Raw genomic sequence first — 13,934 nt, 5'->3', positions numbered from 1 at the left:
CCTATCGATCATCTATAGCCAAAATAAAACACTGAGCAACCGAAGGCAATACAAAGACACGGAACCCATTCAACAAGCATAGCCGTTAACCACAAGGGTGCAGTGAAATGGAAGTTGATCCAGTCGTCAATACGTCTGCGTGAGCGATGCAATATGTGGGCAACAACAATGGGGAGGCGGCAAAGGAGAAATGGGTTATAACCTAATAAGAATGTGCATCGCGTCTGGATACCTCGCAGTCAAAGCAAGGGATTATTACACGGTGGAAATGTTGGCCGGTTGTATTACACTCTCCCGAAATAAATTCTGCCAAATCTCTTGTGTGTGATTCAGTGGGATGCAGGAACCTATCAACAATTGTCAGAAGCACTCCTGAGCTCCTGAGGTATTTGTGACAGCGCCGTGTGGAAGCGTCAATCAACCTTTGTCCACCCGCTATCTAATAACAAGTCACTATTTCACAGAGATGCACACAATCAGTGCCATTGTTCTTTCATGTGAAATCCTCATTCCAACCAGAGAAGATTTTATAAACATAGCGATGAGATAATGTGATTAAACGAGCTGCTGGGACTTGTGTAAACGTCTTTGTGGTTTTCAGTCATGACGCTTTCACACCATTATAATGCCTTTTGATTTGTTTGGCCTGCGTCTGCCTCATGATTACACTTCTGTAGAGCAAAGTGGATCAAAAATAACTCCAAAGTCACGTGGAGTTTTGACATATCTATGTGAACAAATGTCCTTGTCAATACATGAGTAAAATAATTTGTATAGGCTGTGCAAGAGTGACGATGAGTAGTTAATCATTTATAAAAGGGTCCTTATGGTTTCACATCTAAATGAAATAAGTTCAAGTTGCATGGAGACATGCTAAGCCTGGAAAGTTTTGCAGTGACCTTATTGCACCTTGCATATCTTTGCCTGACTTGTCAAACTGATGAAGCAGAATTGTTGGAGGAGAAGTTGCTGCAGACTGACTGAACCACTGCTTACAGCCTCCACATCTGCACATGGTCTAAAGTGAGGGATGCACACGTCTGCCGGGCTTACCTCAGATTCTTCTGCTTGTTCTCCTTCTTGTTGAGGACCCCCGGCACACAGTTGGTGAGCTCGGTCCAGTCGGCGTGCAAGCCGCAGCTCCAGCCGGTGGAGAACCGGGAGAAGAGCCAGGTCTCCTTGCGGTTCGGCCGGTAGCAGGTACACTTCTTCTGGCCCGGTCTGCAGTCGCAGGGGACCTCCAGACGGACATTCTGGACCAGGTGCCGTCCGAAGGTAGTCCCCCCGGTCTTCTGGATGTGCAGAAACACGATCACGTCCTCCCCTTTGATTTGGAAATCGATCGTCCTCTCCAGGTCCCTGACGGGGAAGTAGTATTTCTTAACGTAGTGGGGGTCCGGAGTGGGGAAGATGTCCCCCTCGTCTTCCTCCGCGAAGTACCCGTGCGGGGAGCCGAAATTGATCACCCCTGGGGCCACGTACTGATAGAGAATCAGCATAAAACACACGGATCCGACGACGATCAACAAGAATTTGCTGCTCCTCTCGACCATGGTCCTTCCCAGTGCGGCGGTCCCCACGGCACGCTACCATTTCCCAGTCAAGCCGTCAGCAGGGAGCGCGGCGCTCGGCGTCTTCATGCTCGCTCTCCCCCGCCGACAACAACGACTCGTTTTCGGGGTTCAAGAGTGGCTCATTCCGCTTGGAGGCGACCGGCGAAGTTGGCTCATGGCTCTCCGAGACCCGCTCAACACCGTGAAAGACGCATTGTAACTAGCTGAAAGCAGTTCCCCCCCCCCGGATAGCGGCAGACCCTCCCCCGTTTACTTTACTTCAGCTTCCAGTCAACACGGCGCAGGACTCACTGCATCACGGCGGAGCTGTGTACCCGCTACCCAGGATGCAGCGCGAAGAGACTACCTTTTCAACCTCTCTCTCTCTCTCTCTCTCTCTCTCTCTCTCTCTCTCTCTCTCTCTCTCTCTCTCTCTCTCTCTCTCTCTCTCTCTCTCTCTCTCTCTCTCTCTCTCTCTCTCCCTCTCTCTCTCCCTCTCTCTCTCCCTCTCTCTCTCTCTCTCTCTCTCTCTCTCTCTCTCTCTCTCTCTCGCGCTCTGCTCAAAGTGAAAGGAGGGAGTCGTTTTAATTTATTGGTTGTCCACACCGCCCACCAGTATCGTGCTCTATAACTCTCCTACGTCATTATTAACACTTTTCACATATTTTTTGTTTATGTGATCATTTTGGCAATTTGTACTGCAAATTTTGGAATTTAATCTTCGTTTTTTCTACATTTGCTGATCAATAAATCAGTGCAGAAAAACATAACTATTATCTTAAGTAATTATGGTCCAAAATGTCAGGAAAGTTTTATTTTTAATCTATTTTTAAAGGTTATAAATAGATTTTAAATGGCTAATACTGTTACGTTACTCTGGTAAAAATGTAAATAATGTTAAGTCATTGTACTTATATTTTCTTTTTTTAAGTTTTGCTATTGTTGTTATTGTTTTACATATTTAGAAGGCCTTGTCCACAAGAACCAAAATTATCTTTTTTTTCTCCACGTCCTTTATAAAAAGTTTTACGTCCACACGACATCAGTGCAGGAAATATCTGCATCCAACGACGCCACGAAAACAACTCAAAACGATGTAGTGCATATGCCAGGCCTATAGGTGGACAGGGCCTCCTTTTCCATGGAAATGGGGGAAAACACACCTTTTTGAAACATTGCTATTGCACATGTTCTCTATGGTCATAGTAAATAGTTGTGCACATGCCCGAGTAGATGGACACTAACTACAATGGCGGCATCCGGAGTGGGATTACTCTCAGTCAATATTCCACTGGCACTTGGTGGTTTTGTGGTTGAAAGTTACTCCGAATCCAACATTGTCGTCTGTGTACTCACCATTGTTAATGTTTATAGCGTATTCTTCTCTGTACACAGGTGTGTGTGGTTTCATTAGAAAAACAAACAACAACGCCCACTAGTGGTCATGTCATGTCATGTCATCTTATAAAAGACAGCAAAGTAACTCCTCATTTTGAACTAAACGCTGGTTCTCGACTGACCTACCTGGTAAAACAAAGGTGGACTCGATAAAAGAAAAAAAAGTAATAAAAATCTACGTTTTTAAAGACTGAACTTTCTAAAAATGATATCCTCCATAAGCCTGGCTGTACATAAAATAATGTACATTTTTTTATGAAGTTGACTTAAAGTGTGGCCTAAAAAGAGGTTGCAACAATGTTGTGAAACAATGCTTAATGCAAAAGTTGGGGGATCTTTTGCCGTGTATTGAGCAACTCAAACTGGACTTGCTCAAGTCGAGCACAGTTTCCTCCAAACTGCCCCCATGGTGAGTCACTGGGGCCATCACTGTGGTTACAAACACTAATTACACTCCAGAGCCCTGAGCACTTTGTAAACCCACTGAAATGTTCATTTTTCATTTTAACAGCAGTGTAAACAGAACAGATTCATGTGAACAAACAGACAAAGGCATTTCAGCCACTAAAATCTGCTTACATTAGTTGACATAAGCCAATATTTACCTAAGGTTAAAAAATGTGAGTTGGAGTAGAATCATGCAGGCGAAGCTGCTAAATCCACTTTGCCCTGCATGACTTGTTCTTTTATCAGACTGCCCTAATATGTTGAAATAATAACGTGATCAAAGACCAGTGGCTGGATCTGGGCGCCACAAAGAGGAAGAAATTAGATTTTGGTCTTCAAAAAAGTCAAACTGAATGTGAGTGATGCTGAGATGAAGCAGTCGAAAACTAATTAAAATCAAAACATCAAGCGCACAGATCGTCTGTAATTGGAGTCGCCAGTACAAGCTACTTGACTCTTATTTCAACTATGGACTGATCTTAACCTTCTATAAGTCACATAGTCACTTCCACATTTATTTAGTTTCTTTATCTAAGTTAATAACAATTACAAAGCACTTCAGTTTCCATATAATAATATATTTTAGTGCACTGCTTGTTTATAACATGTGACAACAGGGTTGTGAACACTGTTCTAACATATCCTGTGTGAATTTAATCTACTTTATTGGATTATTCAAAACTATAATTAGTTAAATATTGTATCTCTTTGGTCTGTTTTGCTGTTTTCAAAAGATTATATATATTCCGTAGCGTATTTATTAACGCATATTACAATGTCAGTTGTCGGCCAGTTGTCAGCCTCTTCAACAGCAATCACTTGGCGATAACGTGTCCCAGAGGAACGGTAGGACCTAAAAATCATGTAAGACAAACAAACTTCTTTATATAAAGAGATAAATCTTGAGCATAAATACAAGTCAACTTATGTCTCGCGATCAATAGTAGAGATCATTTTTCATTTCCCTTTGGTTAAATTAGTTGCCCGGCCCTTTTAAAGATAGAAATTGACTTACCATATGGAATAAAGTAAGAAAATTTACAACGTGCATCTTATAATACATTCAAATCTCTTACTTTGAAGTCTTGAATTTCATATATGGCTCTCATATAACAACTCTAATGAGAATCCTGTGTGTTCTGACTGTCTGGTTTTTTACTTGTAGGTGTCTGATGTTAAGTCTGGCAGCTTCCATTCAAACTGAAATAAAGTTTACTCATTATGAATGGCATCATTCATCATGAAAGGCTTTATTTCATATTTCTGGTTATTGAATATCCCACAAAAAGGATCTTTGACGACAAGAAATATTCCTCACAACACCTTCACTCTATGAAAATCTGCAGAAAACGTAATCGTGACTCATATGAGCAAGCGCAAGGATAAGATAATGCTTATAAAGTCTTTATTGATCATAAACAATGAAGTCGGGCATTTTCTGCTTGAATATATCATATATCACAAGGAAATACGACTTCTCATGTCAATGCACAATTATTGCTGCAACAAGTGACACATTTCAGCTTCTGGGCGCTCCAGGAAACATGCCACTTCCCAATTCCTAGTTTGACAGTGCTCAGCTGTATATATGACTCATGTAGATCTGAAAATAAATCACAAACGTAATTTTTCACATGAAGTTGTTCCTACACATGCAGATTATGTTTTTGGTAGTTAAAAGTCGTGCCTTTACTATAAACAGAATTACATAGTGCAACATTATCGGGAACGAAAACTTCTCTAAACACAAATGCTGTTCCAGAAAGTGGCATCATATAAGCTTCTGAAACTTCTCACTTTTAGCAGGAAGTTGCCAGAACATTTCCTACTTTCAGAGCGCTCATGAATGCAGCAAAAATCCCTTATTTTGTATTTATTTATTTTTTAGCAGGTATGGTGCATCTCAAAAAAATGTAATATCACTGAAAAGCAATTTTTTTGTCTGTTCTACACTCACAGAAGATTTGAATTGTTGTTATTCAGTTAAAACAAATTACGATACATTTTGGACTTTCACGATTTTCAAGTAGAAATTACAAAAGGATCTGGACAGATCTCCAATCCACCACAGGACAAAGTCAGAGAGACAGATACACAGTTTAACTGATGGCAAATTTTGGGTCATCAATGCATGTTTTTTTTTTTTTTGTTTTTTTTGGACTGTTGGAGGAAACCAGAGCACCAGATGCTCAGGGAGAACATACAAACTTCATTATGTGAGCATATGGCCATAGCTCTTCCATTGTTTTTTCGAGATGCACCAATATTGATGAGGCAGAATTTTATTTGAAATTAGCTGAACATGCTATAAAAGCCAATAAGGGGGTTTAAAATGAAAAATAAATAAATAAATGAATATTTTATCCACTGTTGGACTTTACAATGTTTGTCAAACTGGCGCGCGTTTACTAGAAAGCAAAAAAAAAAAAAAAAAAAAAAAAAAAAAGAAGTCCGACATCCATGAGATCAAGCAGCCCCGGTGGCTCGCGCTGCTTCTCGCGTTGCTCCCGCTGGTGGTCAGCAAAGAGCACCTCTCCTCCTCCTCCTCCTCCTCCTCTTCTGCGCCTCCTCCCATGCTGCAGACTAACTTGTCAGGAGCATTTACGTGATTCCCCGGGGCGATAACTGTCGAACATGTTTTGACTAATCACATCTACTAGTGGAAAAGAGAGACGTGTTTTAAGTGCTGGGTGGGGCTCCATTACAGCCTTTTCTCTTATTTCTCCCCTTGCTCCTGGAGCCTTTTCTCCTATTTCAATGCATCTGTGTTATTGCAGTTGTTTACTCTTTAAGGTCAGAGTAAAATAGCTGCGCGGTGTAAATGCAGTGCCAGATTCCCACATGTCTTGTTTAAATGAGGCTCAATCAGTCAGATCAGCCCAATCAGCAGGCTTGGGGCTGTGAAAACTGCATTTGGCTGCGACTGGTGGCAAATGAGGTTAGGGGAGGGATGAGGGTATATTTTTCACTTTGAGTGGATTGGGCTGATGATGTGATGTGTGTTTAGTCGGGCTGTAATTGCCTGTGTGCTTACCCACAGTCGCGGAATCCGTGATTTCCCAGTCGGAGCAGGATCTCTGAGGGCCTGAGCTCATCCTCCTCCTGAAACCTGCCATCTTGTAATTAATGCACGGTGGAGTTTTGGTCGGCCCAGGTGTGCACGGTTTTCACATTCACTTAAGTAACACCTTTCAACTCTTTGGCTGCTTGGGTGTCAAACATAAGGCCCAAACCGTTGCCCCGTCCTTTTTTTTTTCTCGTTTGTTTGCCTGAACTTATCACCCTCGTAGAAATGCTGACAACATGGTCAAATCTGACAGTTCTGAGTTTGGCCCCTCTGAATTTGGTTGTCCGTAAAATAGAGCGTTTAGCGCCAAAACACAAACTAATTTTGAACATGTTCTAGGGAAATTTGGTTGTTTTTATATCTGAGAAAATCTGTGAACTGACTTAACACAAGGCACGTAACTGAATTTATGAGCATATATTGCCAAACAAATATAATAACTGACTTCTGCAAACACTGCTCAAATGTCTAAACATTGAACATATTGTCTAATATTGAGCATATAGACTCACTTTATTGTGTGGACCTGTTCAGATACTCATTAAAAAACATTCAGCCAAGCAGGAAATCAGTGTATTTAGGCAAAGACGACCTTCTGAAATTCAAACCGAGCATGACCATGGGGACGGAAGGTGATTTAAGAGACTTTGAACATGACGTGGTTAGTTGTTGGTGCCAGACAGCCTGGTCGGAGCATTTCAGTGACTGCTGATCTGCTGGGATTTTCACTCACAATCATCTCTGCTCAGAAAAAGAAAAGAAAAAAAAAAAAAATTCAGTGAGAGACATATGCTCATATTGCGTTCCAAAAACCAAAATAGAAAATTTCCACTAACGGCACAATGACGAAGTTTTGCAATTACCTAATATGTGCGAGTGCATGGAAACTATTATCCTGCAAAAAAACAAACAAACAAACGTGTAAATATTAAAACAATCAAATCTCATTTCTCCCTCAAATTAGCTGCCGTCTTTTTTTTTCGTGGAGATTGTACTGTTTTAGTAAAAGTGGTGCACATGATTCCGCACACTTGGTGAAATCCAGGCTGTGATGGCGAATTCATGAAACGACCCCGGAACGCTGCAAAGGAATCACTCGCCCTGAGAAGTGACCGACGATTGCCAGCGTCACCCTGAAACGAAACACTCCCACCGACGGGATTTCAGATCCTCGGCAAACACAAGTCACCTGTCAACAAAAAATTCAGAGGAAGAATAAAATTGCATCTGCAAATTGGGGCCATCGTTTCTGAAGACGAGACTGCAGTCTGAACCTGGAGTCATCATAAGAAATGACACAAACTTGAAATTGCCTTTATTTCTCTTTCAAAGTTTCAACGTGTTCGGGTCTCGTAAAAAAGATATTCAGTTCAGTCTGAACCTTGTCATAACCTCGTACTCACACCTTTCCCCCCCCCCCCCCACAATAAAACAAAAAAGATGAATGGACTAGCTGTGGTTTTTAGGTTATAGATCTTTATATGGCAGAAAATAAATAAATAAATAAATAAAATCCTGTAAACTATAGTTTACACTTGTGAGTAAAAGAGAAAACAAAAATCTATACTTCATACGCATATTTCAAACCCCGTTGGATGTGACTGGACATGCATGTATTTATTAACGGTATATGAATGTGAATGAATGTAATGGATCTCTTATGTGACAGTAAAGTTCAGCCATCAGATGAAATCATCCTCTCAAACCTTACAACTTTTAACAGCCTGACTTGATGGGAAAAAAAAAAAAACGTTTGACTTGATTGGTGTTTGGTTGCTGCTGTGGGAGGGACGGCGCTTTACATCCCACCTGCTGAGGAGGAATGGGAAGAGAAGTGGAAAATGATGAGGCTGATAAATCATTAGAAAAACAGATGTACAACTATTAAAAAGTCCAAAAATATAGTGTGAAAGCCTGCCGGCGCTTTTGCACCTAAACAATTAGTTGTGTTTGCATATGTGCTGGGCTGCACTGCGGTGAAGTGGTTGGCAGTTGCGCCTCATATGAAGCAGGCCGAAGGTTCAATTCCTTTCTTATTTCACACATAAATTGGGTCACTTTTACAGATGTCAACTTTCTATACCGGGAGTTTGCAACTCAAGGCTCTGGAGTGACGTGAGGTTCTTCACACCCTTTGAAGCTTTTTCCAAATTATATGTGAATAAACATTTTTTATCTTTTGTTTACATTTTCATTTTGTTTATACTCCGTCAGAAGGACACGATCTATCTGTCTATCTCTAGATAGATATAATACTCTTATTGGTGAGTGATACATGAGTGGACCTTTCTAGTCCTTATGTTCTGCAGAGGAGTGAAATTGTAAAGGAACAATCAGAGAAAATTGAAACAAGCTACATTTATTAAGCAAATTCATTAACAAACAGAAATAAAAGAAGGCATCACTCATAAGCCCTTCACGAGGGAAACCTAGATTTTCTTGGGACCAACATTTTGATGACACAAGCTTTTCATTCAGCTGCATTTGCCGCGTCAGCTTCTTCAAGAAAGTCCACTGCACATGGACACAAAAAAACCTCAAATTTCATTGTCTCTCAGGAATAAAATCTGTAGAACAGAATTGTCAGTTAATGCTGGTGTTCAGATGAGCCCTTCCGTCTGCATTTATTTTTTATTTCTGAATTTTCTTGAAATAGCCAACCAGTTATGTGCCAAAAGTGTACAATTATAGTCCAGGAAAGCTTGTGAGTCGGTTCCCTATTTTATAAATCGGATTAACTTTGAGTGTGAATAATATTAAGTTCTGATGTCCAACGCTGAATTGGACTGATGTCAAAAATCAAGGTACTTTAATCAGCGCATTATTTGGTCTATTGAGTGTCTTCAAACAATGTTCAGAAATGGTTTCTTTTTTGTTTCTGTCATTTATGAAGTCTTCAGTTCTTCTTGTCTTACATCGTTTGCCTCCACCTCTGTCATCCTGCTCCGCCTCAGTTTGCCAAAGCCTTGTGGACACCACATGTGCATCTCCATGACTTCACGAAACACAACATTTACATCCGCGTCGCATGAGTTAGACACATTTGTCGCACGATAAAGCTCCTGCCTGGCTTTGTCTCCGGTTTGGACAGATACCCCCCCCCTTCAAGATTATCCCAGCACGACTGGATGCGAGCCCGTGAGGGCAGTGCACATGTGTGAGGCGGTCGCAGCCTTGTATAATTCAGCCGGCTTATTTACATGTTCTTTACTTACACCGAAGCAGCATTCGCCTGTCACACTGCTGTTAAACACACTCATGATTTTGACTTCTGCCTTGCCTCCGGCATTACCCAGTTGTATTAAATACTGGGAGATTTTTGTGAGAGTCTACGTGTGTGTGTGTGTGTGTGTGTGTGTGTGTGTGTGTGTGTGTGTGTGTGTGTGTGTGTGTGTGTGTGTGTGTGTGTGTGTGTGTGTGTGTGTGTGTGTGTGTGTGTGTGTGTGTGTGTATGCGTGCGTGTGCTTTGCTCCCACCATGCGCAGCACCATTATGAGCAGCGTTACTTAAAGAAGATGGATGTCACAGAGTGTGTTGCCCTCTGGCTCGGGTATAGAGATATGACAGTCTGTTTATCATCAGAACCAGTTTATTGTTGCCTTTGCATAATGATCCTGTTTAGATGGATATTTCCTCACTGTTTCCAGGGGCTTTGAGCATTTTATGTCCTGCTTCAGTGTCTTTCAGCCATACCATGTATCTCTTTCTTTCTAGTATACTTCAAGAAAATTTTAGGCCCATTTTATTAATGACATTTGCCCCTGTGATAATGAAATTAAAGGTGCGTGGGTGACAAATGATGGCAAATGCATAGTCACACATTGTATTTATTTACATATGAAAAGGCCGGGCTGCTAGTGACTCAATGATTCGCACTATCGTCCCACAGAAAGAACATCACAGGAGTTTGCATGTCCTCTCTATGTAATTCTTTCCAGGTGCTTCGGACTCCTCCGACAGTGCAAATACCTGATTGTCATTCTAAACTCGAAATTGTGTGTAGGAGTGAAATGTGTGAGTGGATTCCCTGGGTTTGGCGCTTGTGGTTGATGAACAAGATGGACAAAGCAGTAGAGAACATGGATGGGTGAATATGCTCCCGAGACGTTACGATAACAAGTGTTCTATTCATTTACATACAGAAGTGGCTGCGTTACTGGTGAACTGTCACATCACAGTCAGAAGGCTGGCTTGAGATTGCATGTTATCTTCAGGTGATCCTGCCTCCATCTATACTGTGATTCCAAAAAGTGTGAGAAAGTGTGAACGTCAAATTCTCTGGATATGAGTGTGACGGGCGGATGACCCGTCAAGGGTACCGGCAGGTGGCTGAATGGAAGACATGATGTCAACAACTCCATGGCCACACGTACAGCATGCACATTATATTTGCATGAGAAAGGAGTTTTGCTTTTGCATATGGGGTCTTTTCTGTGAGGACTTTGAATGTTTAGCGTAACATATTTATAGCATGGTCCGTTCACAGTGTAAGACCCAACAATCCCTCACGCACAAGCATAGGCAAGGGTGGCAATGAAAGTAGGAAGAAACCGGGTGGGAGAATATGAGGGGGAAAATGGAAAAGACAGAAACAGAGAGGAGCGAACAATCATACGGACAAGTTGTGCAAGTTTGTTTTTGTTTTTTTTATTCCAGGTGCACCAGCCTCCTCCTACAATCCAAAGACATGCCTGACAGGGGAACTGATGATTCTAAGTTGCATGTTAGGGTGGGTGTGTGTGCATGTAACTGTATAATCGACAAATGTGGTGGATTGGTGACCTATACGGGTTGAACACCGTCTTCACTCAGTCCGCTGGATTGGTTGGATAAATTAGGTTTAGAAGTCAGATTTACAAAATAAAGTCATGAGAATGACTGTATTATTAAACACCCCGCAGCCAATCAGAAGATCAGAACGGGTTATATTGTTGATGTAAGACAAACAGGATTCATTAATGTAGTTCATGTTATCTTGACATTGTCTGGATTTGTAGGGATCTCCTCTCAGGCCCTGAATGTCCGCTCTGAGACACACACACACACACACACACACACACACACACACACACACACACACACACACACACACACACACACACACACACACACACACACACACACACACACACACACACACACACACACACACACACACACACACACACACACACACACACACACACACACGTTCAGACACGCTCCGTCTGCTTTTGCTTTATTTCCCTTTCAGCCACCAAGCAGGGCAAACAACTAGAAAAACAGAAAAAACAAGAACAGGAAGGTACTGAAAGACACACACAGACACACACAGACAAACACATGCACACATGCACACGCACACAAATAATTTTCTTTGCTCGCTTTCTTTTTGTGTGAATTCAGCAGTGTATTTGTTTCTTTTTTCTTCTTCTATTTTCGAAGTAAACAGGAGAAAAATGAAGTCAAAAGAATTAGCAATCTGTTTTCATCATGAAGCCCTGAAATGAATTATTCCCTGAACCTTTCGGAGTGTTCCAGACACAAATATTTTCTTTGGATGTGCCTTAGGGGGACGTGCAAACTATATAAACCCCCCCCCCCCCCAACAACACCAAAAAACCCTAACAGAACTGGGCGCCATGTATTTCCTACATTCCTCAGTCTGGAAGGCGTTTGAGAGGATGCATGCAAGTGTGTTTATACACGCCGTTAGGTTCAACTTTGTGTACTTTTGTGTGTGTACTGGTGCCATACTGATTTGCGCAGAGTTGTGTAGTGCTTCATACAGTTTGTGCGAATGTGTGTGTATGCACAGTAGGATGTGAATGGGCTCCTCCAAACTTATCCCTTCACTCGAAATTAATATGTGAGGGGGGGTTTATACGCTTTATGTAACTTAAGTATAAGTATGGGGGGGGTTGTTTGATCGGATGACTTTTGCCACAAGGGACTTAGAAATGACACGTTTAATGTTTGTGTGTAACTCTGCTCTGCTTAAAGTGCTTTGACTTCTTCTGCCGTCAGTAATGCTTGTAAAGTGACGCTCGTGCTGCGTTCATGTGAGTGATGGCTGATGGGCAGCTTCCATGTCACTCTGCACGTCTATACGTAATGATTGTGTGTGGATCTGGTGTCAGATCAGCCATAATTTCATTATCAGCCTCCCCCCTTGCAGTTTTTCCCACCCGGTGACAAACACATAATGAAACTAATTACTTACAGAAGTATAATTGTGCCCATGTTTATCTGTCATCATGGGCTCACTGAACCTTTTACTTTTGCTTGTAATACAGTGCATAAAAATGTAAAGTCTCTCTTTCCTTCCATCTTTCTGTGAAGCGGTCTGACAGGTTTTTATGACAGATGTATCGCCTCCGGGTTTGATGTGATCATGGAGTAAAGCCTTTTCTGTATTTATAGCTTTATGGCGGCGCAAGAGGAAAAATCAGGGAGAAACACCAAACCCATTAGGATTCAGGCTCAGGGGACCATAAATATCTGTTGTTTAAAAAAAAAAAGAAAAAAGAAAAAAGTAGTGTATAACCCTGAAGTCAGAAATATGGCTGTGCCAAAGCAGGATCATCACTAATGCAGGCAGACAGGGAGCTTTCCCACCTCACACACAGTAAGTGTTAGCATGTTTCAGACAAAGTTCTTGTCAGATCGCTGGACCCCAAACAGTTTTATCGCCCGCTTTAAAAGTAGTTTGACTCTGCTTCAACACATTGTGATGACTGACTCATTATTGAGCTTTCTGCAGAGCTTCCTGATAATAAAAAAATTAAAAAATATCAATTCAGGTGTATTCAAGCAGCAAGGCAATGAAAACATGCAACACCCATAGGACCGCCCACCTCTGCATTGCATTATGGGCAATGGTCATCCTTGTGAGAAAAGTCAAGTAACTATTTTAGGTAAAGACAAGGTTTAGGAAGTGACTAAGGGCTAGAAGACAAAAGCATTTATTGCCACGGACCAAAGAGAACTTGAGCTGTACAATATAGAAGATAAAAAAAAAAAAAAAATGATATATTCTTTTAAGATAAAGACTTGTTTTTAAGTCTGACTAAGTTTAGGATTAGACTGTAGCAAAGGGTGGCAACCTTTTTGACAAAAAGAGGTCATAAATTCAAAACCATGGCTTCACCATGTCTGTGCGTATTGTGGTTTGTTCAGGTAGGAGGCACCTCAAAGCAAATCGAATTAAGTCCAGTCAACACGATTTACTATTATAGTATTAAAAATTGCAGTTTCTCTTGCATTCATGAAAATTTAAATAAACACTTCAGAATTATCTACCTTTTATTTTACATTTATTTAAAAGTGTTAACCATTTTAGCTTTTAATTATAGCCATATTTGGCTATTCTAACTGTTTAAACTCTTTTTTTAGGTTTTATTTTTTTATTTATTTTAAAGCAATTTTAGTCATAATGTGCATGTTCAGCTGTATAAGCTATTTAACAGATTTACCTTCTGTTAGTAGAC

At 41.2% G+C, this 13,934-nt stretch overlaps 1 protein-coding gene across 1 annotated transcript in view; it reads right to left on the bottom strand.

The window, feature by feature from the left end:
* hs6st1a (heparan sulfate 6-O-sulfotransferase 1a) overlaps window positions 1-1,835 on the bottom strand; it is a 61,080-nt gene extending 59,245 nt beyond the window's left edge. Inside the window, exon 1 of the mRNA XM_080480085.1 lies at window positions 1,054-1,835. Coding sequence (XP_080336211.1) covers window positions 1,054-1,553 — 500 coding nt within the window. The 5' untranslated portion in view covers window positions 1,554-1,835. The remainder of the gene's footprint in view (window positions 1-1,053) is intronic.
* Window positions 1,836-13,934: the final 12,099 nt, after the last annotated feature.

This window comes from Lipophrys pholis (genome assembly GCF_963383615.2).
Source record: "Lipophrys pholis genome assembly, chromosome: 14".
NCBI classification, from domain to species: domain Eukaryota; kingdom Metazoa; phylum Chordata; class Actinopteri; order Blenniiformes; family Blenniidae; genus Lipophrys; species Lipophrys pholis.
This window is presented reverse-complemented; position numbering and strand designations above follow the sequence as displayed.